Source organism: Pseudophryne corroboree, chromosome 8 (genome assembly GCF_028390025.1).
Source record: "Pseudophryne corroboree isolate aPseCor3 chromosome 8, aPseCor3.hap2, whole genome shotgun sequence".
NCBI lineage: Eukaryota > Metazoa > Chordata > Amphibia > Anura > Myobatrachidae > Pseudophryne > Pseudophryne corroboree.
The window spans coordinates 443,717,122-443,743,978 of NC_086451.1; the positions used below are offsets into that span (position 1 = coordinate 443,717,122).

Sequence of the window (26,857 nt, forward strand, 5' to 3'; positions counted from 1 at the left end):
GTCTCTGTGGCACTGATTCTGTGCTATAGTAAGGTCCAGTAAGGTGCTATGTCTCTGTGGCTCTGATTCTGCTCCATAGTAAGGAGCTGTGTCTCTGTGGCACTAATTCTGCACTATAGTAAGGTCCAGTAAGGTGCTATGTCTCTGTGGCTCTGATTCTGCTCCATAGTAAGGAGCTGTGTCTCTGTGGCACTGATTCTGCTCCATAGTAAGGAGCTGTGTCTCTGTGGCACTGATTCTGTACTATAGTAAGGTCCAGTAAGGAGCTCTGTCTATGTGACTCTGATTCTGTGCTATAGTAAGGTCCAGTAAGGTGCTATGTCTCTGTGGCTCTGATTCTGTGCTATGATGTGGCCCAATAAGGCGCTATGTCTCTGTGGCACCGATTCTGCTCCATAGTAAGGAGCTCTGTCTCTGTGGCACGGATTCTGTGCTATAGTAAGGTCTAGTAAGGCGCTGTGGCTTTGATTCTGTGCTGTGGTGTGGCCCAATAAGACGCTATGTCTCTGTGGCTCTGATTCTGCTCCATAGTAAGGTCCAGTAAGGAGCGCTGTCTCTGTGGCACCGATTCTGTGCTATGGTGTGGCCCAATAAGACGCTATGTCTCTGTGGCTCTGATTCTGCTCCATAGTAAGGTCCAGTAAGGAGCGCTGTCTCTGTAGCTCTGATTCTGTGCTATGGTGTGGCCCAGTAAGGCGCTCTGTCTCTGTGGCACTGATTCTGTGCTATAGTAAGGTCCAGTAAGGAGCTCTGTCTCTGTGGCACGGATTCTGTGCTATAGTAAGGTCCAGTAAGGAGCTCTGTCTCTGTGGCACTGATTCTGTGCTATAGTAAGGTCCAGTAAGGAGCTCTGTCTCTGTGGCACAGATTCTGTGCTATAGTAAGGTCCAGTAAGGAGCTCTGTCTCTGTGGCACGGATTCTGCGCTATGGTGAGGTCCAATAAGGCGCTCTGTCTCTGTGGCACTGATTCTGCGCTATGGTGAGGTCCAATAAGGCGCTCTGTCTCTGTGGCACTGATTCTGCGCTATGGTGAGGTCAAATAAGGCTCTCTGTCTCTGTGGCACTGATTCTGTACTATAGTAAGGTCCAGTAAGGAGCTCTGTCTTTGTGGCACGGATTCTGCGCTATGGTGAGGTCCAATAAGGCGCTCTGTCTCTGTGGAACTGATTCTGCGCTATGGTGTGGTCCAATAAGGCGCTCTGTCTCCGTGGCACTAATTCTGCACTATAGTAATGTCCAGTAAGGCGCTATGTCTCTGTGGCTCTGATTCTGCTCCATAGTAAGGCGCTCTGTCTCCGTGGCACTAATTCTGCACTATAGTAATGTCCAGTAAGGCGCTATGTCTCTGTGGCTCTGATTCTGCTCCATAGTAAGGCGCTCTGTCTCCGTGGCACTAATTCTGCACTATAGTAATGTCCAGTAAGGCGCTATGTCTCTGTGGCTCTGATTCTGCTCCATAGTAAGGCGCTCTGTCTCCGTGGCACTGATTCTGTACTATAGTAAGGTCCAGTAAGGCGCTCTGTTTTTATGTAGATGTTTGTTATACGGCTTTCCATGTCTTGTTCTGTTTGTTATTCACTAGTGTCCGTATACTGTCCTATATCATGACATACCATAGCTGGTCCCATGTTGCATTGTATAAGTGAACCCGTCCTGCATTTGTGCAGTGAAATAAACGATGCTGTTTCTGGTTTAGTAAAATTACGCCTTGTGCTATATACTCTATAACCTGTCCCCCAAACCAAGTTATGCAACATCATAGGAAAGAGTTGCAGAGAGCAGTTACACCGCCACTTTACACCTGGAATGTGGAAAATGAAGGTGAAATCATGTTCTCCGCATGACTACAGGGCATCACACAGAGCAACATCTGCTACATGGCCTCTGGTTCTGCTTATGTTAGGACCAGTTTTACCAGAGCGCTCTCCAAGTAAATGTACTATGTGCAGTTATTGCAGAGCCTTGGTATTCAGACTGAGAGAGGATGACAGGAAAGGCAAGTGCAGAGGATGCATGGATATGAGAGAGAACCTTTTCTTACACCTTGAAAAAGACCCCAGTTAGGGGTAGAAACGCGTCGGTGAGGAGGCGCTTCAGCCAGATCCAGCAAAGTGTGACCCTGGTGGCAGCAACGCGGTGCTCTTGTGGGGAAGTGCCGGGATCCCCTTAAACACTTGTGTGCGCTGTCAATGAACTGTCTGATCACCGTTCCAACAAACCTGATGACAAATTAGAACTAAGTGAATCTACAAAGAAGCGCTGGTTAAGTTGTCTCTCCACTTTTTTTCTGGTTTTGAACCTATTCCCATGTCTGAAGAATGGGCGAGAGGCTCCTGAAAATCTGATGGTGCTCCCGGGCGCAGCCCCCCCACCCACTGCTGCTTTCTGAAGTGTGTGGTCCGGGAGTGTCAGGTAACGCGATTCGCGTTGAATCGCATCACTGTGGCCCCGCCCCCTGCCTCTCACTGCCAGTAAGCTCGGCATTGAGTTGCAGGTGGCGCAATCACGTGGCCACGCCCTGGATCTGTCCCCATGCAGCATCATCGAGCCCCGCCACGCTCCTCCCTGCGCCAACCTGGCTTCCCCCTCCTGCACTGGTCAGCCAGAATATCGGCAAGCATGTTCTAAATATTATTTCTTCCTAGTATGTGGGTACTCGCCACAGGTTATATTTCCACTCCGGTGGTGGCATGGACCCACCACCAGACTGAGAATACCGGGCTGCGGTCGGTATTTTGTCCATCTGCATTTTGAATGCCGGGATCCCGACAGCCGGTATATTAACTGCATTCCATGTGGGATGCTAATTACATGGAGAGCCAAGGATATGCATTGTTAGTCAATGTGGAAGACACTAAAGTTGGGAAATGGCAAATTTTGAGAAGAGCACAGATTTGGGGAGGATGAGGCAAATATTCAGGTGAGGTTGAAGGGAATTGGTTCTTTTTGAAAAACAAGCCACAAAAAAATGTAAGAGTAACCACTCCATTCCTATAATACACAGCCACCATACACACAGCACAAGTAATGTTCCCAACATGATGTACAGATGTGTCCTTAAACTTCAGTGGCGGCAGATAGCCCCTCTCGGTGCGCCAGATCCCGGGCGTCTTTTTTGCTCAGAATGTGCGTCTTATTTGCAGATATAAAACTGGAAGTGACAAAGCCGCACTGCTAGCATACACAGATCACTGGGAGTCGCGACATTTGTACATTTGTGTGAAAGGGAGATGTTTCAAGCCTTGGAGAGAGATAAAGTAGAGAATTTGCCCAAAGTAACCAATCAGCTTTTAACTGTCAATTCAAAGAATGTGCTAGATAAAGGACAGTTAGAACCTGATTGGTTGCTTTGAGCAACTTCCATACTTTATCTTCCTCCAAGGCTTGATACATCTCCCCCCGATTCTGAATCTTTGTGAAAGGGTTTCGATGCAGTGGCCGTGGCCTCATCTCACTCCAAGTTCCGTGCTTCATCTGAGACCTTGTACATGGGTTATACCAATCTCAGTGCAGTTGAAGTCACAGCCAAGTGTTTCTAGTACACTAAGGACAGTTTATCACTGCGCCTGTGATGGGACTAAGACGCAACATTCGAAGAAAGAACTGGTACACTACTCATCTCAGAGCATCTCAGTCTCGCCAGGCAGCCTACACTGTATGGTGTGAAGATGTTCTGGTATGAGGACACATCTGTAATACGCCAAATTATAAATAAATACAATGTAACATGCAAAGTAATATGCTTAGCAAACTATAACATGCCAGTAACATGGCTTGTGTTATGCCCAGCAAGATGCCCTAGATGTGCCAGCGGTTGCCTTGGCTTTGAGATTGTTACCTCTTTAGTTGGCCCATTTCTTTTACAGGTCATTCTAGAACCAAAGGATATTGCAGTGTTCACATTTATTATTTTGTGCAAATTCAACATGTGAAAAGCAATCCGTGCGTGTAAGAAGTTGCAGCTGATTTTGTGTGTGTTGATTGTGAATAACACTGAAATATCTCATTGTGTTACTCTTTACCGTATGGTCTTTACCATAGATTATGCAGACCTAGTGCTGAGCATTTTTGCAGAAAGTAGCAGAATAGTTGCTCACATGTCAAAGTCCTTGACATTAAGGGAAATTCAGAAAGAGGCACAGAAACCTCATAGTGAAAAGCAGAGGTATAATATTCTAAAACAGTGGTGGCCAACACGTGGCTCTTGAGCCACATGCGGCTCTTTCTTCATTCAAATGTGGCTCCCAACACTCAAAGTCATGTGACCACAAGAGATCTGTAAACCGCTGCACTCCAGCCAGACATGCAGCAGCACTACGTAGACTGAGAACTGAGGGAGCCAAATACACACAGGGGAGCTGGCTGGAGTGACACAGGAGGGTGCTGGCTGGAGTGACACAGGAGGGTGCTGGCTGGAGTGACACAGGCGGGTACTGGCTGGCGTGACACATGGGGGAACTGAAGTGTATTATGTGAATCGGACTTTTCAATATATTTTATGCGGATCTGGCTTTCTCAATTATTTGATGTAGAAGTGGCTTTTTCATTGTATTTTATACCAGGGGCGTGGCCTAGCAGGCACAAGGTCACACCCCATTTTTGCAAGTGCGCCTTCGTCTCGAAGTCGGCTCTTTGATGTGCCTAACAAGATTTCTTGGCTCTTTGTCACTGACTGGTTGGCCACCCCTGTTCTAAAACAAGATAGAAGTGCTGAGGATATTAGCCAGCCTACTGTAGTATGTAGCTTACTGTGCAATATGTCTGCATTTCTCTGATGGGTTCCATGAATGAGGCTTGTGTTGTTCTTCTAACTCTCCAGCCTGGCTCTACGGTGATCCTCGCCAGGTGATTTACCCTCGCAATTCCACTGGAATGTATTGTGGTGTCGGGGAAAACAGGTGAGATTCCCGTATCCCTTTTACTAATCGTCTTAGCTCTAGTTACTTTCTTTACACCTGCAACTTCTGCTCTCCTCACCTTCTTCCTGACTCTGTAGGTTTCCATTTATGTCGGCTATCCCCCCTTCTGCTCTCAATCCTTCTCCACCTTCATGTCACCAACTCTTCTGCTATTTATAATGTCCAATCCAAGCAACTCAACTTGTCACTACATTGTGCCCAACTACCACCTCCACTTCATCTCGTCCATTCCTATCCCCTTCACATGCTGCTCTCTCTCTCTATCCCTCTTGTTTTCCACCAACATGTCACCAACTCTCAAACTCCCTTCTACCATTTATTATGCCATATCCCAACAACTCTTCCTCCCTTCATTACTCCCAATTATTAATAACATAACTAGAGATGAGCGGGTTCGGTTCGTCAAGATCCGCCCCCCCCCCCCCCCCTGAACTTCACGTGTTTTACACGGGTCCGAGGCAGCCTCGGATCTTCCCGCCTTGCTCGGTTAACCCAAACGAGGCCGAACGTCATCATCCCGCTGTCGGATTCTCGCGAGATTCGTGTTCCATATAAAGAACCGCGCGCCGCCGCCATTTTCACTCGTGCATTGTAGATTGAGCGGAGAGGACATGGCTACGTTCTCTGCCTGAAAAGCTCAATATCTGTGCTCAGTGTGCTGCATTGTGGTGACCACCAGTATATTATAGTAGTACAGTACAGTAGGCCATTGCTGTATCTTGCAGCTCCGTGTCAGACTCAGTTCTAGTATCCTGATCAGTGCTCAATATCTGCTGCATTGTTGTGAGCAGTATATAGTAGGACAGTGCAGCATTTTGGTGACCACCAGTATATAGTAGTACAGTACAGTAGGCCATTGCTGTATATTGCAGCTCTGTGTCACTTCTAGTATCCATATCTGTGCTGCATTGTTGTGAGCAGTATATAGTAGTACAGTGCAGCATTTTGGTGACCACCAGTATATAGTAGTACAGTACCGTAGGCCATTGCTGTATCTTGCAGCTCTGTGTCACTTCTAGTATCCATATCTGTGCTGCATTGTTGTGAGCAGTATATAGTAGTACAGTGCAGCATTTTGGTGACCACCAGTATATAGTAGTACAGTACAGTACAGTAGGCCATTGCTGTATCTTGCAGCTCTGTGTCACTTCTAGTATCCATATCTGTGCTGCATTGTTGTGAGCAGTATATAGTAGTACAGTGCAGCATTTTGGTGACCGCCAGTATATAGTAGTACAGTACAGTAGGCCATTGCTGTATCTTGCAGCTCTGTGTCACTTCTAGTATCCATATCTGTGCTGCATTGTTGTGAGCAGTATATATTAGTACAGTGCAGCATTTTGGTGACCACCAGTATATAGTAGTACAGTACAGTAGGCCATTGCTGTATATTGCAGCTCTGTGTCACTTCTAGTATCCATATCTGTGCTGCATTGTTGTGAGCAGTATATAGTAGTACAGTGCAGCATTTTGGTGACCACCAGTATATAGTAGTACAGTACCGTAGGCCATTGCTGTATCTTGCAGCTTTGTGTCACTTCTAGTATCCATATCTGTGCTGCATTGTTGTGACCAGTATATAGTAGTACAGTGCAGCATTTTGGTAACAACCAGTATATAGTAGTACAGTACAGTAGGCCATTGCTGTATATTGCAGCTCTGTGTCACTTCTAGTATCCATATCTGTGCTGCATTGTTGTGAGCAGTATATAGTAGTACAGTGCAGCATTTTGGTGACCACCAGTGTATAGTAGTACAGTACAGTAGGCCATTGCTGTATCTTGCAGCTCTGTGTCACTTCTAGTATCCATATCTGTGCTGCATTGTTGTGAGCAGTATATAGTAGTACAGTGCAGCATATTGGTGACCACCAGTGTATAGTAGTACAGTACAGTAGGCCATTGCTGTATCTTGCAGCTCTGTGTCACTTCTAGTATCCATATCTGTGCTGCATTGTTGTGAGCAGTATATAGTAGTACAGTGCAGCATTTTGGTGACCACCAGTATATAGTTGTACAGTACAGTAGGCCATTGCTATTGATATAATAATGGGGGTAATTCCAAGTTGATCGCAGCAGGAAATTTTTTAGCAGTTGGGCAAAACCATGTGCACTGCAGGGGAGGCAGATATAACATGTGCAGAGAAAGATAGATTTGGGTGTGGTGAGTTAAATCTGCAATCTAAATTGCAGTGTAAAAGTAAAACAGCCAGTATTTACCCTGCACAGAAACAAAATAACCCACCCAAATCTAACTCTCTCTGCAAATGTTATATCTGCCCCCCTGCAGTGCACATGGTTTTGCCCAACTGCTAAAAAATTTCCTGCTGCGATCAACTTGGAATTACCCCCAATATTACGGGCATATAATTCCACACATTAAAAAATGGAGAACAAAAATGTGGAGGGTAAAATAGGGAAAGATCAAGATCCACTTCCACCTAGTGCTGAAGCTGCTGCCACTAGTCATGGCAGAGACGATTCAATGCCATCAACGTCGTCTGCCAAGGCCGATGCCCAATGTCATACTAGAGAGCATGTAAAATCCAAAAAACAAAAGTTCAGTAAAATGGCCCAAAAATCTAAATTAAAAGCGTCTGAGGAGAGGCGTAAACTTGCCAATATGCCAATATTTACAACACTGAGTGGCAAGGGACGGCTGAGGCCCTGGCCTATGTTCATGGCTAGTGGTTCAGCTTCACATGAGGATGGAAGCACTCATCCTCCTAGAAAAATGAAAAGCGTTAAGATGGCAAAAGCACAGCAAAGAACTGTGCGTTCTTCTAAATCACAAATCCCCAAGGAGAGTCCAATTGTGTCGGTTGCGATGCCTGACCTTCCCAACACTGAACGGGAAGAGGTGGCTCCTTCCACCATTTGCACGCCTCCTGCAAGTGCTGGAAGGAGCACCCACAGTCCAGTTCCTGATATTGAAATTGAAGATGTCACTGTTGAAGTACACCAGGATGAGGATATGGGTGTTGCTGGCGCTGAGGAGGAAATTGACAAGGAGGAATCTGATGGAGAGGTGGTTTGTTTAGTCAGGCACCCAGGGAGACACCTGTTGTCCGTGGGATGAATAAGGCCATTGACATGCCTGGTCAAAATACCAAAAAAAATCACCTCTTCGGTGTGGAATTATTTCAACAGAAATGCGGACAACTGGTGTCAAGCCGTGTGTTGCCTTTGTCAAGCTGTAATAAGTAGGGGTAAGGACGTTAACCACCTAGGAACATCCTCCCTTATATGTCTCCTGGAGCGCATTCATCAGAAGTCATTGACAAGTTCAAAAACTTTGGGTGACAGCGGAAGCAGTCCACTGACAACTAAATCCCTTCTTCCTCTTGTACCCAAGCTCCTGCAAACCACACCACAAACTCCCTCAGTGTCAATTTCCTCCTTAGACAGGAAAGCCAATAGTCCTGCAGGCCATGTCACTGGCAAGTCTGACGAGTCCTCTCCTGACTGGGATTCCTCCGATGGATCCTTGATTGTAACGCCTACTGCTCCTGGCTCTGCTGTTGTTGCTGCTGGGAGTCGATCATCATCCCAGAGGGGAAGTCGGAAGACCACTTGTACTACTTCCAGTAAGCAACTGACTGTCCAACAGTCCTTTGCGAGGAAGATGAAATATCACAGCAGTCATCCTGTTGCAAAGCGGATAACTCAGGCCTTGGCAGCTGTGTTGGTGTTAGACGTGCGTCCGGTATCCGCCGTTAGTTTACAGGGACTTAGAGAATTTCTTGAGGTAGTGTGTCCCCGGTACCAAATGCCATCTAGGTTCCACTTCTCTAGGCAGGCGATACAGAGAATGTACACAGACGTCAGAAAAAGAGTCACCAGTGTCCTAAAAAATGCAGTTGTACCCAATGTCCACTTAACCACGGACATGTGGACAAGTGGAGCAGGGCAGACTAAGGACTATATGACTGTGACAGCCCACTGGGTAGATGTATTGCCTCCCGCAGCAACAACAGCAGCGGCGGCACCAGTAGCAGCATCTCGCAAATGCCAACTCGTTCCTAGGCAGGCTACGCTTTGTATCACCGCTTTCCGTAAGAGGCACACAGCTGACAACCTCTTACGGAAACTGAGGAACATCATCGCAGAATGGCTTACCCCAATTGGACTCTCCTGGGGATTTGTGATATCGGACAACGCCACCAATATTGTGCGTGCATTACATGTGAGAAAATTTCAGCACGTCCCATGTTTTGCACATACAATGAATTTGGTGGTGCAGAATTTTGTAAAAAACGACAGGGGCGTGCAAGAGATGCTGTCGGTGGCCCGAAGAATTGCGGGCCACTTTCGACATTCAGCCACCGCGTGCCGAAGACTGGAGCACCAGCAAACACTCCTGAACATGCCCCACCATCAGCTGAAGCAAGAGGTGGTAACGAGGTGGAATTCAACCCTCTATATGCTTCAGAGGATGGAGGAGCAGCAAAAGGCCATTCAAGCCTATACATCTGCCTACGATATAGGCAAAGGAGGGGGAATGCACCTGTTTCGAGCGCAGTGGAGAATGATTTCAGTGTTGTGCAAGGTTCTTTGAACTTGCCACACGTGAAATCAGTTCAGACACTGCCAGCCTGAGTCAGGTCATTCCCCTCATCAGGCTTTTGCAAAAGCAGCTGGAGAGATTGCAGGAGGAGCTAAAATGGAGCTAGGCATGTGGGACTTGTGGATGGAGCCCTTCATTCGCTTAACCAGGATTCACGGGTGGTCAATCTGTTGAAATCAGAGCACTACATTTTGGCCACCGTGCTCGATCCTAGGTTTAAAGCCTACGTTGTATCTCTCTCTTTCCGGCAGACACAAGTCTGCAGATGTTCAAAGACCTGCTGGTGAGACACTTGTCAAGTCAAGTGGAACGTGACCTGCCAACAGCTCCTCCTTCATTTTCTACCGTCACTGGAGCTGCCAGGAAAAGTATCAGATTTCCAAAACCACCCGCTGGCGGGGATGCAGGGCAGTCAGGAGCGAAAACTGACATCTGGTCCGGACTGAAGGACCTGCCAACGATTACTGACATGTTGTCTACTGTCACTGCATATGATTCTGTCACCATTGAAAGAATGGTGGAGGATTATATGAGTGACAGCATCCAAGCAGGCACGTCAGACAGTCTGCACATATACTGGTAGGAAAAAGAGGCAATTTGGAGGCTCTTGCACAAACTGGCTTTATTTTACCTAAGTTGCCCCCCCTCCAGTGTGTACTCCGAAAGAGTGTTTAGTGCAGCTGGTCACCTTGTCAGCGATCGGCGTACGAGGTTACTTCCACAAAATGTGGAGAAGATGTTCATCAAAATGAATTATAATCAATTCCTCCGTGGAGACATTTGCCAGCAATTGCCTCCAGAAAGTACACAGGAACCTGTGATGGTGGATTCCAGTGGGGACAAATTAATACTCTGTGAGGAGGGGGATGTACACAGTGAAAGGGGTGAGGAATCTGAGGATGATGATGAGGTCGACATCTTGCCTCTGTAGAGCCAGTTTGAGCAAGGAGAGATTGATTGCTTCTTTTTTTGGTGGGGGCCCAAACCAACCAGTCATTTCAGCCACAGTCGTGTGGCAGACCCTGTCGCTGAAATGATGGGTTTGTTAAAGTGTGCATGTCCTGTTTATACAACATAAGGGTGGGTGGGAGGGCCCAAGGACAATTCCATCTTGCACCTTTTTTTTTAAATCTTTGCATCATGTGATGTTTGGGGCCAATTTTTTAAAGTGCCATCCTGTCTGCTACTGCAGTGCCACTCCTAGATGGGCCAGGTGTTTGTGCCGCCCACTTGGGTCGCTTAGCTTAGTAATCCAGCGACCTCGGTGCAAATTTTAGGACTAAAAATAATATTGTGAGGTGTGAGGTGTTCAGAATAGACTGGAAATGAGTGAAAATTATGGTTATTGAGGTTAATAATACTATAGGATCAAAATTACCCCCAAATTCTATGATTTAAGCTGTTTTTGAAAAAAAACACCCGAATCCAAAACACACCTGAATCCGACAAATATTTTTAAGGGAGGTTTTGCCAAAACGCGTCCGAATCCAAAACACGGCCGCGGAACCGAATCCAAAACCAAAACACAAAACCCGAAAACTTTCTGGTGCACATCTCTAAACATAACCCTTGCTTTATATCACTCACTCTTAATCCTTCTTGTCCTCCAATATGTGTATGCAAGGCAAAATTACTCTACTATCAAACCCTCCTCTTACCTTAAAGGATATACTATATTTACCCCTTCCATCCCTACCCTACTTGCCTTCGCCTTTCATACCTTCTCCTTTGCTATATGAGCCTAGTATGAACAATCCTTCTCCTGCCTTTACATGTTTACCTCTCTGTTTTACTCATTACAATGACTCATAATCCATCTACTAAGGATTAAATCTCCATTCTGGAATAGTGGCATGTTTTATAGAATAGTTTATGAATTCTGTCTTAGAATGTTTTTGGGGAATCTTTAGAAAATTGGTTCCAGGTTGCTAGCAGTGAAGACCCAAAACCCGTTTACTATAAGTTTACTGAACTATCTCTGGGAGCACCACCAACCCAGTGCCGAATACCAATTATTTGTTTGATATATGGCCATATGTTGGTTTAAATTAGAGCTATCGCTTTAATTGATTTCATCCAAAATACCAAGTATTTAGACTGAGTGATCCTGTGCAGACTCCACCAACCCCTTTTAGAACACCCAAAACCCAACATCCTGCTTATATCCTGAATGACTCTCTCCTTCGTTTCCTCTTCTCTCTCCTGCGTGACCTCAAATCTTTATCCTACTCTGCTTCTCTATCCTGCATGACTTCCATTCTTTATTCCTCTGCTCTTCACTCCTGTATGACCTCTAATGTTTATCCATCTGCTCCCCTCTCCTGTATGACCTCTATGTCTCCTCTCTCCTGGATGACCTCTACTGCTTCTCTCTCCTGTATGACCTCTACTGTTTATCCATATGCTCCTTTTTCCTGTTTGACCTCTATTGTTTGTCCATCTGCTCCTCTTTCCTGGATGACCTCTACTGTTTCTCTCTCCCATGTGACCTCAACCCTTTATCCCTCTCCTCCTCTCAACTGCATGATCTCAATTCTTATCTCTCGGTTCCTCTCAACTCTATGACCTCAACTCTTTATCTCTCCCCCTCTCTCCTGTATAACCTCAACTCTTTTTACATTTGCTCCTCTCTCCTATATGACCTCAGCTCTTTATCCCTCTGCTCCTCTCCTCTATGACCTCTACTGCTCTTCTCTCCTGTATGTCCTCTACTGCTTATCTATCTGCTCCTCTCTCATGTATGATCTCAACTCTTTATCTCTCTGGTCCTCTCTAATGTGTCACCTCAACCCTCAACTCCTCTCTCCTGCATGACTTAAACTTTTTCTCCCTCTGCTCCTCTCTCCTGTATGGCCTCTATTCTTGGAGCCTCTGCTCCTCTCTACTGTATGGCCTCTATTCTTGGTCCCTCTGCTCCTCTCTCCTGTATGGCCTCTATTCTTGGTCCCTCTGCTCCTCTCTCCTGTATGGCCTCTATTCTTGGTCCCTCTGCTCCTCTCTCCTGTATGGCCTCTATTCTTGGTCCCTCTGCTCCCCTCTCCTGTATGGCCTCTATTCTTGGTCCCTCTGCTTCTCTCTCCTGTACGACCTCTATTCCCGATTTCTCTGATTTTCTCTCCTGCGTATGTTAATATCTTGTCTCTATAATTTGTGTGTTTCTCTTGCAGCAACAAGCCCTTTGTGCTGTACTATGATATATTTAAATGTTTTGGAACAAACACCTTAACCACTGCAATGAATGGATTCCAGTGTCCTACTACTCAGGTAAATTTTCTCCAACCTCTGGTGATCTAGTAGGAGCTTTACATGCAAGCAGCTGTGAGATCCAAATACCACTATTGTTACCAGCAGGGCAGATTCATCAGACCTTCCACTAACTGTAAAAATGTAAAAAATAAATAAATTAAATACAGGTTGAGTATCCCTTATCCAAAATGCTTGGGACCACAAGAATTTTCTATATCGGAATTTTGGAATAATTGCATACCATAATGAGATATCATGGCGATGGGACCCAAGGAGGCACAGAATGCATTTATGTTTCATATACACCCTATGCACACAGCCTGAAGGTCACTTTAGTCAATATTTTTTTATAACTTTTTGCATTAAACAAAGTTTGTGTACATACACACAATTCATTTATGTTTCATATACACCTTATACACACAGCCTGAAGGTCATTTAATGTTTAATGACTTTGTGTATTAAACAAAGTTTGTGTACATTGAGCCATCAAAAAACAAAGGTTTCACTATCTCATTCTTACTAAAAAAATTCCGTATTTCGGAATATTTGGATATGGGATACTCAACTTGTAATGATGGAAGTAGTTAATAAAACTAGGGAATAAATGGTTATTACTTAGTCATTGTTTCACGTTTCATGCAAAAATGCGTAAATGTTACAAAGAAAAAAGGGCACCCCAAAATATGTAAATTATATCTACACTTGGCCTTTGTGCCATACCCTGCCCTACATGGCTACATTATACCCATGTGTTGTACGAACAAAGCATTATTATAAATCACTAAAGTGTAAACCTTGCGCCAGGACTCAGTAACCATGTAAAACCTGTATAATGTACATATTTGGTAGCCTGGTATTCGAGATCTGGCTGATTACAATTTGTGAGAAATATTTGGGTTGCCCCAATTGTCTAAAGTAACTAGCGGACTAGAATTGGAAAAGGATTCTGACCTCTTATTTTTCACCGGTTTCTATCCTGAATCCTTCCTATCCCTCCCCTTGGCTGTGGCTCTCTCCCATTGTCGTATCTGGCTGAGATTGTGTCTGGAGGCGTGGCTTCACTGTCTGTACAGAAATTTCTAAAAATCGCAGCACACATTGGAAATATATTGAAGTTAATGGCCTCAACTTTGCAGCTTATATGTACCCAAGTGTCTTGAAGCATCTGCATTGGTCTGTGACGCAGACGCAAATATTTTTACATCATTTTATTTTTCAGTCCAACGATAAATATTTGCATAGGCTCCGCCCTTCCCCATTTGTGCAGGACTCCTTATTTCTGAGAAACGAGGCTAGCGTGCAGTGTAAAGTCACTTTTTTTCAATAGAGATGAGTGGTTCAGTTCTGTTGGGGGTTCGAGTCTGACCAAGTCCCGGTTCGGGTCACTTTGGGGTCAGATCTAAAAACTGATCTTGCGTGTTTTTGATGGCATGTAAGTCCCCCCTCTTGATTTATGGTGTCAATTCACACTGGAAATTAATGTTATTGATGTTAATAATACTGAACAACAACAGGTCCAAAAATGAAATCCAAAACCAAATCAAAGACAAAACACTGCGGGTCCTCCTCGCACAGCTCTACTTTTTAAGCACTGCGGTATCCTTGGGTTTGAATAAAGGGATGTGTTTTTGACATTTGCTGCTTTGCACTTATACCAGCAGTGTTTTACTTAGAAACTATCGGCCTGGTTCCGAGATGTATGGTAATGCAGCTGCGGATGTGGGAAAGTATGCTAATGCAGCAGCCGCTGCAAATTTTATAGAGACGCCCCCTGGAGTCATGACAGCTCTCAGTAACAATACACAAGGTGGAAAGCTGCTCAATCAGATTGTAATGTCACTCAGGTGCTAAAAGGGGAGGGGTAATTCTGTGTAGGAAAAAAACTGTGTTCCCTAATGCACACCGAGTGAATAATATTACTATATAATAATAGTCAGATAATACAGAGATCTTAGTTGCGTATATCTGCAGATATAGGGTTAAGCCCCCAGGCCGATCGACAAGGCTTCTCCGTCACTGGGGGTCCCTAATACTAGGTATGGGCCTGGGGTGCAGGACCCCACAATGTCGGCACAGGTCGGCCACCCCAGGTCAGCACACAGGTGAAAATTAATAGGGGTTAATAAGAAGCACAGAAGTGCTATGTAAGTGATGTGATTAAAATAATATATACAAAGTGATAGGAAAAATAATAAGTGTTAATAAAGTGTTAGGGTGTGCCGACCTGCAGCAGCCCACCCATACCGACACAGGGGCCACTGCACCCCATATGGGGTGGGTGTGGGGTGCAGTGGCCCCTGTGTCGGTATGGGTGGGCTGCTGCAGGTCGGCACACCCTAACACTTTATTAACACTTATTATTTTTCCTATCACTTTGTATATATTATTTTAATCACATCACTTACATAGCACTTCTGTGCTTCTTATTAACCCCTATTAATTTTCACCTGTGTGCTGACCTGGGGTGGCCGACCTGTGCCGACATTGTGGGGTCCTGCACCCCAGGCCCATACCTAGTATTAGGGACCCCCAGTGACGGAGAAGCCTTGTCGATCGGCCTGGGGGCTTAACCCTATCTGCAGATATACGCAACTAAGATCTCCGTATTATCTGACTATTATTATATAGTAATATTATTCACTCGGTGTGCATTAGGGAACACAGTTTTTTTCCTACACAGCTCTCAGTAACACACAGATGGATCCACGGTTATCTTGGCTAGTTTGCTGCGCCTAGGCACACCATGGTTTATTTACATAAACCCTCCATCTATTGTTCTCAGCTGCAATACAATACAGAGAACAATACAGCAGGGGATTAAGTAATTACAGCAGGGGATTAAGTCCGACTGCCCTGGCTCAATTAATCCTATTAAAGGCCAAGAAAAACATGGACCCATCTGTATGCAGCATCGGATCAGTTTCAGACACGCCTCTAAAACAGTTGCGACACGTCTGCGTTTTTGCCACCGCTCCCATTTACCTCCCACAAAACGAACGCTTCCTGTCAATCACTTGCAAATCTTCACTGCGAGCGATTGCGGTAATGACCTTTGGTGCGTGCGATTGCGGCGCATGCGCTGTTGGCCTGGTAATCATTTTATCTCCGTAAATATTGGCATATGGTACAACTCAGGCCCAGAACACCCCCTTACTGAGCTTATGTTGCGGCTGCATGACCAAAGGAGGCGCAATCACACCCACTGCTCACGATTGCACGCCCACTGCAGCTACGGGCTCTGCACCCTAGTCTCAGAGAGTCGCAAGTCAGACTTTAGCAAGAAGTAAAAAAAAAAGGTTATTCTATGTCACATAGGCTCTTCTCCAAAGGTGACAATTGTCCTGGTGAGTAAGGGGGTAACCAGCCAGCCTTGAAGCGGTTAATAATTCTTATGTCTAATGTTCTTATACTCTGCATTCTAGGTGTGTGTTACTACTTGTCCTACAGACTTCAAGGCATCTATTCCTACAGGCACCCCGAGTAGTGTGTATGTCCAGGAGTACTGTCAGCCGAGTATTAATCTGACTACTACACCACTGGTAAGTATGCCAAGGAGTAATAATTGCTTAATATTAATGGATTGTTACTACTGGGAAAGTCTGTCTCCGAAAATGGTGTTTTTACTTGTTAGCTTTATACTTTAAAACAACGCTCAGACTCGCTGGAATACCCCGATTTACCCATCACACAGACCATTGCATTTCCCCTGTAGTGCTTTCGAGGGATGAAGGACTCTACTGAGAGACAGAAATAGATGTCTACAACTATGATCCTAATTTAGGCCCTCATTCCGAGTTGTTCGATCGCAAGCTGCTTTTAGCAGCTTTGCACACGCTAAGCCGCCGCCTACTGGGAGTGAATCTTAGCTCAAAATTGCGAACGAAAGATTAGCAAAATTGCGAATAGACAGTTCTTAGCAGTTTCTGAGTAGCTCCACACTTACTCGGCAACTGCGATCAGTTCAGTCAGTTTCGTTCCTGGTTTGACGTCACAAACACTCCCAGCGTTCGGCCAGACACTCCTCCGTTCCTCCAGCCACTCCCGCGTTTTTCCCAGAAACGGTAGCGTTTTTTCGCACACTTCCATAAAACGGCCAGTTTCCGCCCAGAAACACCCACTTCCTGTCAATCACATTACGATCACCAGAACGAAGAAAAAACCTCGTAATGCCGTGAGTAAAATACCTAACTGCATAGCAAATTTACTTGGCGCAGTCGCACTGCGGACATTGCGCATGCGCATTAGCGACTAATCGCTCCGTTGCGAGAAAAATATAATGAACGAACAACTCGGAATGACCCCCTTAGAGCCTACTAAAATAAAGCTAAACTTTTGCAGTCTATTCTTTTGATGCATCGTGCCCTTCAAAACTCCTTAGGGGTTATTCAACTCCAGGTGATGTTGGAAAAGTATGTGGACAAATAACGGTGACAACACATGACTCCAACGTCACCTCAGATGATGCATTTTGCCTTGCACCTCCAGAGAGGCACGCAGAAAAAATATGTGGTGTTGGGCTACAGTAGGTACGGGTCACATAGCATGTACATCACGCAGAATTGAATCGCCCCACTTATGTCTCATGTGACACTTTAGTTAAAAACTGTGCCATAACAGCTGGATAAACACTATAAGATTATCTGTCCAAACTTTCTGGTTGGAAGGAAAATCTGGTACTATATGGGAGCAAATGACAATCAACCACTCGCTCCCAAAAGCCACAAAATGGGCAAAAATGGTCGTTCGGATAAATTGGTTAAATCAAATGGATTTAAGCAATTTGTCTGAATGTCCATTTTTGTCTGTTTTCCGGTGTTTGGGAGCAAATGGTCAATTGTCATTTGCTGCCATATATTACTGGATTTTTGTTCCAACCAGAATGATTGGACAGATCACCTTATGGTGTGTATCCAGTTTAAGTTTAGCCCAAGAATATCAGATTTTATTTAAAAAGGGAAAACATATTATGCAGCCATTTACATCGAGAGAATCATGATACAAAAAATTCTAGTCAAAGACGTGAAACTGGAGGTGTGTGTGTGTGTGTGTATATATATATATATATATATATATATATATGTGTATATATACTTATATATATATATATATATATATATATATATATATATACTTCAAGTTTTAACATCTTCTCCAGTTTTATTCGCAAAATAGCCAGACACGTAAAGATGTAGTTGTCTGATATATACCAGATTAGGTGCATATAGGGGGTAATTCCAAGTTGATCGCAGCAGGATTTTTTTTAGCAGTTGGGCAAAACCATGTGCACTGCAGGGGAGACAGATATAACATGTGCAGAGAGAGTTAGATTTGGGTGTGGTGTGTTCAATCTGCAATCTAATTTGCAGTGTAAAAATAAAGCAGCCAGTATTTACCCTGCACAGAAATAAAATAACCCACCCAAATCTTACTCTATCTGCACATATCTGCCCCCCCCCCCCTGCAGTGCACATGGTTTTGCCCAACTGCTAAAAAAAATCCTGCTGCGATCAACTTGGAATTACCCCCATAACACACTACAGTAATTCAGCAAAGTTTCATTTGAAATTGTGGTCACATTTTTTAAAAACAAAGGAGTAACAATGATTTGTGAGCAATGGGTCTTTAAATTTGGCCAGTTTTTCATTTTTATATGTTTTTTGTTGCCCACACACTAAAGAGTGAGCGACTGTCCGATAATTCGGATCTGTGTGTGAGTGGCTAGTGCGATCATGAGTTCTAACAAAACTTTTATCTGACCTAGTCATACTGAACATATATTTCATACCAATGGCAAAATAGACAATCTTATTAGCCCATTCTCTGCAGTGCAAAAGTAGTTTAGGAATTGTAAAGGGCTGCATTTTTAAATATTTTAGACCTCTGTACCGCAGAGCTTACAATCTATCTATAAGGTTCTAATTTAATGCTGTTGTTTTCTTTCTGGTTTCTCTCCTTCTCAGACTGTGCAGGAAATTGCTGCTAGGGAGCTGTGTCCTGTGTTCCTCGTCCCCTCTGCTCCCAGTGAGTATCACCATCTGTGTCTGTCTTTATGTAGCCCAATTAGTTATGACAAAGCACAATCTATTTAATTCCATTTGGTAGGGAGCTATGTATCACTACGCTGTGCCACATGTTCCTTTCTCAAGTGCAGCAATGACATATGGAGAATTGTGTGTGTGTGTGTGTGTGTGTGTGTGTGTGTGTGTGTGTGTGTGTGTGTGTGTGGAAGTGTGGAAGGGGGGGGAGTTTGGTTTGAGAAAATAATCCCGACATCAGTAATTTTACGTAATTACTGTCCTCTTATACCGTATACTCGGCACCACATAAGAGTCAACAGATTGTGATGTGGATTTTGACCAATAGTTTTACTGGTGACTCATTCCACTTGGAAAGAGGTGCCGGTATTTCTTAAAGGGTGTTCAGCTGGATAAGCCACTAGGATACATTGCAAATTAAAATGTCACGCTGTCAACATAATATTCATTATATAGCAGTGTGGCCTATTTTTAACTATATGGACAAAAGTATTTGGCCACACCTGTTAATTATTGAATTCAGGTGTTTCAATCAGATCTGTTGCCACAGGTGTATAAATCAAGCACCTAGCCATGCAGTCTCCATTTGCTAACATTTGTGATACAAAATGGGTCGTTCTGAAGAGCTCAGTGACTTCATGCGTGGTACTGTGATAGGATGCCGCCTTAGCAATAAGACGGTTTGTGAAATTTCATCCCTGCTGGATATTCCACGGTCACCTGTAAGTGATATTACTAGAAACCAGGTTGGTTTTGTCTTATTAATTATTGGCACTTTAACAATATGGGCAGCCTCGATGGAATTTCTGCAGGGCATGCAGCTAGCAGCCTATTAGATAAGCCCCCAGTTCTGTAATGAGTCCCAGAAAATGGTGGTCAGACTGTGGCATACAATGTGTTTGAGCTCTTTTCCCCAGGCAAATTTAGAGTTTAGAAAATGCTAACCAGTCGTGGACCCATCGGTTTATATGCTTTGTTGGAGGACCCCTATTTGTCTTCTAGTTGATTGTGCTGTCAAGACATTATGGCTATCAAGAACCATCTTCTATTTTCTACCTCTTTGACCACTTAGGCCAACGTTTGCAACTACTTGGATCAACCAGAACAACTCCTGTAGGTTGCTGGTAATATTTTGGATATGTTGTTCTGAACTTTGCATGTTAGTGACCAGATTCCCTGCAAATTCAGTGGTGGCTTACTGAGCCCCTTGGCTCAAACTCTGTTCAGCTGACAATACTTTCAAATGGTCTCAATCTACAGAATATGCCGATTTGTTTCAGGGAAGGACACAAATTTTAAGTTTCCTTGGTTTCTTTGAATTAACCCAATCACGTTAAGTTCCAATGCAAGAGCTCCATTCACTTCTCAGCCCATTGAGGCTACCATCAAGGCATCAGACATTTAGCGGAGCAGGGCAACCCAGCCCAAAAAGGAGCACATCAGGACTTACAAAATGGAAAAAAGAGACTTTGACTGCACTAAGTGCTCCTGACTACAGAGGCACATATGTAGGGACTGATGCACTCACTACGGGATGCGGTCAACCTACAATCAAAATACCGACAACCATTGACTGACGGTCAAAATCCCGACAAGGTCAAAATACCGACATTTAAAATGTCGTCAGGTCAAAAAGTCGACATGAGTTTTTCATGATTTTTTTATTGAAACCGACTTGTTCATACTTTACCATCCCAGTGGACCTCGAGGGGGAATATAATAGTGTGCCGAGCGCAGCGTGGCACCGTGCCCGAAGCATGGTGAGCGCAGCGAGGGGACGCGGTACACTTATACAGTGTCCATGTTGACCTATGTCAACATACACACAAAAAACATTGAAAAACTGTTGTCAGCTTTTTGACCCGTCGACATTTTAAATGTCAGTATTTTGACCTTGTCAGGATTTTGACCGTCGGTCAATTGTTGTCGGGATTTTGACCGTCGGGATTTTAATTGTAGGTATTTCATACTGATCCCCTCACTACTAGTTGTACCCTTGGATATTCTGCATCATAAGTGAGGATGCCAGCTATTCTTTCCAAAGCTCCTTCCAAAACATTTTTTTCCAACAGGTTCCCAGTAATCAACTGGACATTTGGCTAGTCAAGTGCTGCAGAAAATGTAGTTTTCTGCCTTGTCCTGGATCACCAAACCTATTCATGGTTTTACTTCAATCTCTTCCTATTACCCAAGTTGGAAGATTCTGTGTCTGGAGCCATTCAGTTATTCTGGATGGAGCCACTTTGATCAATGATTAAGGACCCTATTCAGTAAGGATTGCAAATTCTGCTTTTTAGCAGAATTTGCAATCCTTTGTCTCACATGCTGGGGGCTGCCCATTGCAGGGCAAGGCCGCCCAGCATGCTAACTGCCGACCCCTTGCGACCAGGCACTAATCCGCGGTCGCAGAAAGTAGGGAAGCATCCTGCTGCGTATGACGTTATGCAGCTGCCCCGATCACGCCCACGCCACACCCCCTGTTTGGAATCCACCGCCCCCGTTTCCCTGCTCCCGCAATGCTCCATCTCCACCTTAGAAACTGAGCGTTGCCGCCCTGCGAACCACTCTGCCTGTCATTGCCCTGCGCATGCTCCGGCATCATAATTGTAATTTTTTTTTGTGGTTGGATCGCCAATTCCAATCGAGCCTGAATGAGCTCTTAAGTCCATTAGAGTGGAGAGGTATTTGGTAATCTTGGTAATCAAGAATATTTCCTATGTGGGAGGACCACCAGCATATACACCTCCTTTCTTTCTACGTATGATGGCAATCTGGGTAAAGGCCTTACACAGAATATGGTATTATACAATCTCCAGCTTACTTTCCCACTTTTGGAGTTGCCCGACTGGATCCTTGTGATCAACCTGTACATTACAATCCAGAAATTCTTGAAAGCTGGGGGGGGGGGGGGGGGGGGGCAATGATGTGACATTCCACATGTGCTTCATTGAAATTAACTTTCAAATTAACTTTTGTATTCACGGAGCAGGTAGTCTTCTCACATTGGTTGCCTCTTCAGGTGTTTGAAGAGCCTTTTCAGTTTTTTAGAGTGGGAGCTAGTCCTTACTAACAGATATATCCAGGGTTGTGCAGGGTAAGTGGGTCTCCTACAATATTTCGTCCTTCAGGGACATTTATTTGGCCCTGAATACTTTACATCCTCAAGGGCAGGGCAGTTAGGTTTTAGATAGACAATGCCACAGTGGAGCCAAGAGCTCCACCATAAATGGGTGGAGATTATGGCCTGCAGGAATTAGGGACTTCTTCAGTCACTAACACTAGACAGGGGCAAGAGGTCTTTTCACAATGGCTTTTGGGACCACATGAAAATAGTTTCTATGAGGCAAAACCTGAGGACATGTTTTACTCATGACTGTTCCAGTTTGTCTACCTCTTCCTCCTTTCTTGATTCAATTGATCCCATGGGAGGTCAAACTGGAAGGGAACAGGCATTGTCCATCCTTCTCAAATGGTCCATCTGGTCCTGGTCTCTCAACAATTAACCGTGGCATCTCTCTCTTTGACCAGACCTTCTATCTCTGGCTTATGAAATACCATCTGATCTGTTATGAGCTACTGAGTTTTCTGTCCAAAGAAAAAAAAGGTCTACCTGAGTTCTCTTGAGGTTCACATTTAAAAAAAATAAAAAAAAATTTAATGGAGCATTTTTAACCATTTTTATTTTCTTTTACACATCAATACAAAAACACAAGGTAAAATGAGTAAGCAATGAAGAGTACACAGGAATGATGCTTTCACACTTTAGAGAATTCCAAACCGCAGAATAAACAATAATTAAAATAAAGCAGCAAGTCAAACATGAGAAAACAAACCCACAAAACTAACAAAAGGGAACATATATTGAGAGATATTGTTGGACAGGCCCACAACAGATGCCACAACTTTGCTACAGATGTATTCATGGATTCTCTAGTGCCAGTTGCCACTACTTCCAGATGTTAATGTACTTACCAGGAGCTTGCCATGTTTGATTCCCTTTTTTCCTCTTTGTCCGTATCAGATCTGAATCTAGTTCTGAATATCCTGCAGGGTACACTGTTTTGAGCCCCTTTATTCTGAGTCTGACCCCTTAGCCGGGATGTAATGCCGCCCGAGTTCGATGCCAGCCGAACTCTGACTTTTTTTTTTTAAAGGGGCAATCACTTACAAGGCAAAACCATGTGTTTGCTAACCTGGAAGGTAATTTTACTTTTGCTAGACTGGTCTCTAATCTTACCCATAGATCTCCATAGGGTCCTAAATACTGTACGATTCCATTGTTTCAACCTAGAGATGATTTTCACACCAAACAGGAATTGGTGGTGACATACTTGTGTTGTCATTCCTCACAGCTCAGTAATGTAGAGGTTCACTTCTTGGGTGTCGTTTTTTTTGTCTTTGGATCTTTCAGGGCTTGGGCATCCGAATTTTTGGACATACTTTTCAACCTTTTATAATGAGGGGATGTGATTCTTCCCACCAATCTATCTCTCTTTGAAGTAGGACAGCAGCTCAGCTCCCTTATGTTGTGGAGGGGATGCTGTTCTCTTTGGCTTGCCCAGGGCAGTGGGTCTCCCTTGGGCAGTACTGTATGGGGTATTGGCAGAATAGTCTTGCAATAAAGTCATTTGAAGGTTCTAAGAACTATTTTGACATGATCCAAAATGACATTGACCCACTGTGGAGGTCGAATTTGGGTGGAAGGGTCAGTCTCAGGCATCCCACCCCCTGCTACTCAAGGCAACACAAACCACCTTACCAAGGATAGCATATCTCTGCCCTACCCTGCTGCTTCTGTGGTCCTCTCGCTATGATCGTTGTATACTCAGGAGAGGAAGCAGGATATTGGGGTTATTAGGAATGTTCAGTTATTTTTAAAGTAACCTTCCCTCTGTCATTGTCCCTCTTCAGCCTCAGAGAAAGATTTAGGGGGAGGTGTATCAAATCTTCTAAAGAGGACAAGTCCAGAGGTTGCCTTTAGCAACCAATCAGCTTCTTACTATCATTTCTTTATTACAATTTGTAAAATGATAGCTAGAATCTGATTCGTTGCTATGGGCAACTTCTAGAGCTCTCCTCTGTAGAAGGTTAGACACCTCTCCCCTTAGTTTGAAAAATAAATGAGCACTTACTACAGTAATCCTTCTCCTCTCAGTCTTTAACAGGTGTTTCTTCAATGTTAGTAGCGTCTTTCCACCTACCTTTACCATGGACAACATGAATGCAAACCAAACACGTGATAGTATTATCAATGCGACCAGGTAAGTTCCTGTCACCACCTGTTCTGTGCAGTATTATCTTCCTGTCCCCTCAGTGGCTCTAGTCTGGTCATTCTTCTTCCTATCTGGTATTTATTTCCTTCCGTGACAGCCCTCCTCATATTATTATTATTATTATAGTAGTTATTAGAGATGTGAGCTGACCCCCCCCCGTGTTTTGGTTTTAAAATCTGGATTGATCTTCAGATTTTGATTTTGTTTTTGCAAAACCACCCTCAAGTATTTTGGTTCGGATTTGGTTTTCGGTTCGGTTTGATTTAAAATTGATGCAAAACTCTATAATCATTGATTAAAATCAATAAAAACCAGAACCACAGGAAGATCCAAACTGGTGGCTGGGTTTGGATCGGATCTCCTCGGGAGATCTGGTCCGTGTTTTGGTTCAGTTCGGACTTCCAAAATTCAGGTGGATTTGGATGTCTGAAAAACCGAACCGCACCTTTCTAGTTATTATTATTGTACTTGCTTGTTGGCAGGCCATAAGTCCTAACCTTAAATAGTAGTATAGTGCATAGCAGTGTCAGATAGAAGGAAATTAGAAACTTTTTACTTTGGGTATTAACGATCTTCTTCTAATTGCTGATTTTTGCTGTTCTACCGGGACAGAAAAAGATAGATATATCTACAATCCCACCACCGGAGTCACCCTAGCGATAGAAAAGGAGAGAGAAAAAACACTAGTTTTCGTGGAATTCATATTTTATCAGCATACTATTTATCATACTATGATGGGCATAAACATTTTTGTATATAAGTGATTTAATCTATTTAATAAAATCGATTGCTGATAAAAAATGATTTCATCAGTTGGAATGTAATGTCAGTTGGAACGAATTCTGGCCCCTCCCACCAGTGTCAGTGATGCACAGGAGAGAGTGAGGAAGCGGTGGTAGAAAAAGACAATGGGTAAAGGAGAAGTAGATGCGGGGAAGAGATAACAAGGGGTGAAATTGAAGAGCAAGAGAGGAGGGAATAAAGTATGGGGGGGGGGGTGGAGAGCTAGTGAGGAGATAGGTGTGGAGACAGAGGTAAAGAAAAAAAAATATACTATATAGAAAAGCTATACATAGTGTTACCCACAAAAACTAGGCAACGCCGGGCATTTCCCGGTGTCGGAATGCTGGGTTCCGGGATCCCGAGCTCCGGTATATCATAGTACACCCATTTCATCGAGTAGATAGACTTCATCATTGATCCTCATGATGAAGTCTATATACTAGCCAAAACACGTTGGGAATGTACTGCTCTCTACCGCTCACTCTCTTCAACTTGCTTACACCTACATTTGTGGTATGATCTATAGTTTGATATACACTATTAGGCGCTCTACCCTTCCTCTACGGTTTCCTTTTTTATATCTGTGAATTACCATCGCATAATACTGGTTGAGAGCAGCCACTCACATACTCAGTGGGGAGTGTTATAATTGTATAATCACAATAGTGTCAATAGTGTGCCAAATGGTTCTTCTCTGCACTATCCTATCTATCTATCTATCTATCTATCTATCTAGTATCTATCTATCTATCTATCGCGATAGGTACCCGGTGGGGTGATGTAGGCTCCTATAGATTTGGGGTCCAGTAATTCTGTAAGTAGCAGTGTGTTGATATGATTCCCATAATGACGAATAGCGGGCTACAAGCTTCTCTTTATTCCAAAGCATCACTACCCCAATCCATTCTGAATAAGAAATATAGGGGGTCTATTTACTAAAGCCTTGGATGGGAGATAACATGGACGGAGATAAATTACCAGCCAATCAGCTCCTAACTGTCATTTTTCAACCACAGCCTGTAACATGACAGTTAGAAGCTGATTGGCTGGTACTTTAGCTCCATCCACTTTATTTCTCCAAGTCTTAATAAATAGTCCCCATAGTTTTTCAGAAAACAGGAACAGCTGAGGTGGGGTTCTCTGTATTCAGCCTCCCAGGATGGCCTGTTTCACAGCTTAGTTTCTGGTAGTCACTCTCCATCTTTCTCTTTGTTTTCTTCCCCCTTTCCTCTGTCTTGTCTCCTCCCTGTGTGTTACACGTTGGTGTTTAGCCTTCCTAACGCTTTCTCTTTTTCTCTTTTAGTCAAATTGTAGATTCATTCAACCTTCAGAACCTGGGCAAGAAGATATTTCAGGACTTTGCCAACTCGTGGTCCTGGATCCTTGTGTGAGTAGTAGGAGTCGTAGATTACATTCTGTAGGCGACGTGCAGCAGAAGCCATTGTAACGTTCCACTTCCACTGCGGCACTGCTACTAGCCCAAGCTGCTGCATACTGTAGAGAAGACCAAGGCCAGTGTGGCCAGAGATTGTATATTTGGAAATACAAAATGACCAAATGAGTTCCCCCTTGTGCAGAGAGCAGTAGCAATAAGTCATCCAAGTGTTATCTCCCTGGTAAAGAAATATATCGCATAGAAAAAGAATTATGTGCTACAGAGATATTTGAAGATTGGAAGAAGATCTTTATTTGGGGTCTGGATTGAACATAAGGACATTTATTAGACAGTCGCTGATAGCTAAACATGAACTTTTAATTATCCACTACTTCCCATCATTGTAGCACATAATGTATATTAAGGAAGTTGGCAGGGCACACCTCGGGCAAACTAGAGATGCTACGAGTAAGTGGCCCATAACTGAGGCAGCAGCTATCAGGGTGTGACATAGGCCCAAGCCAAATAGTAGGTGAAGAAGGCGGCGGACAGAGTGGGGGGGTAATAGAAGCAGTGCGAGGGGTGATGGAAGTAGCCAACATCATGGTGGGTGATGGAGGCAGGTGGACATCATGGTGGGTGATGGAGGCAGGTGG

General features: G+C 44.1%; 1 protein-coding gene across 1 annotated transcript in view; it reads left to right on the plus strand.

The window, feature by feature from the left end:
• The window catches only part of SLC44A4 (solute carrier family 44 member 4), a 145,095-nt gene that overhangs the window by 80,078 nt on the left and 38,160 nt on the right, over window positions 1–26,857 (plus strand). Inside the window, exons 4-9 of the mRNA XM_063938139.1 lie at window positions 4,821–4,899; window positions 12,654–12,750; window positions 16,158–16,274; window positions 18,696–18,756; window positions 23,926–24,031; window positions 26,130–26,213. Coding sequence (XP_063794209.1) covers window positions 4,821–4,899; window positions 12,654–12,750; window positions 16,158–16,274; window positions 18,696–18,756; window positions 23,926–24,031; window positions 26,130–26,213 — 544 coding nt within the window. The remainder of the gene's footprint in view (window positions 1–4,820; window positions 4,900–12,653; window positions 12,751–16,157; window positions 16,275–18,695; window positions 18,757–23,925; window positions 24,032–26,129; window positions 26,214–26,857) is intronic.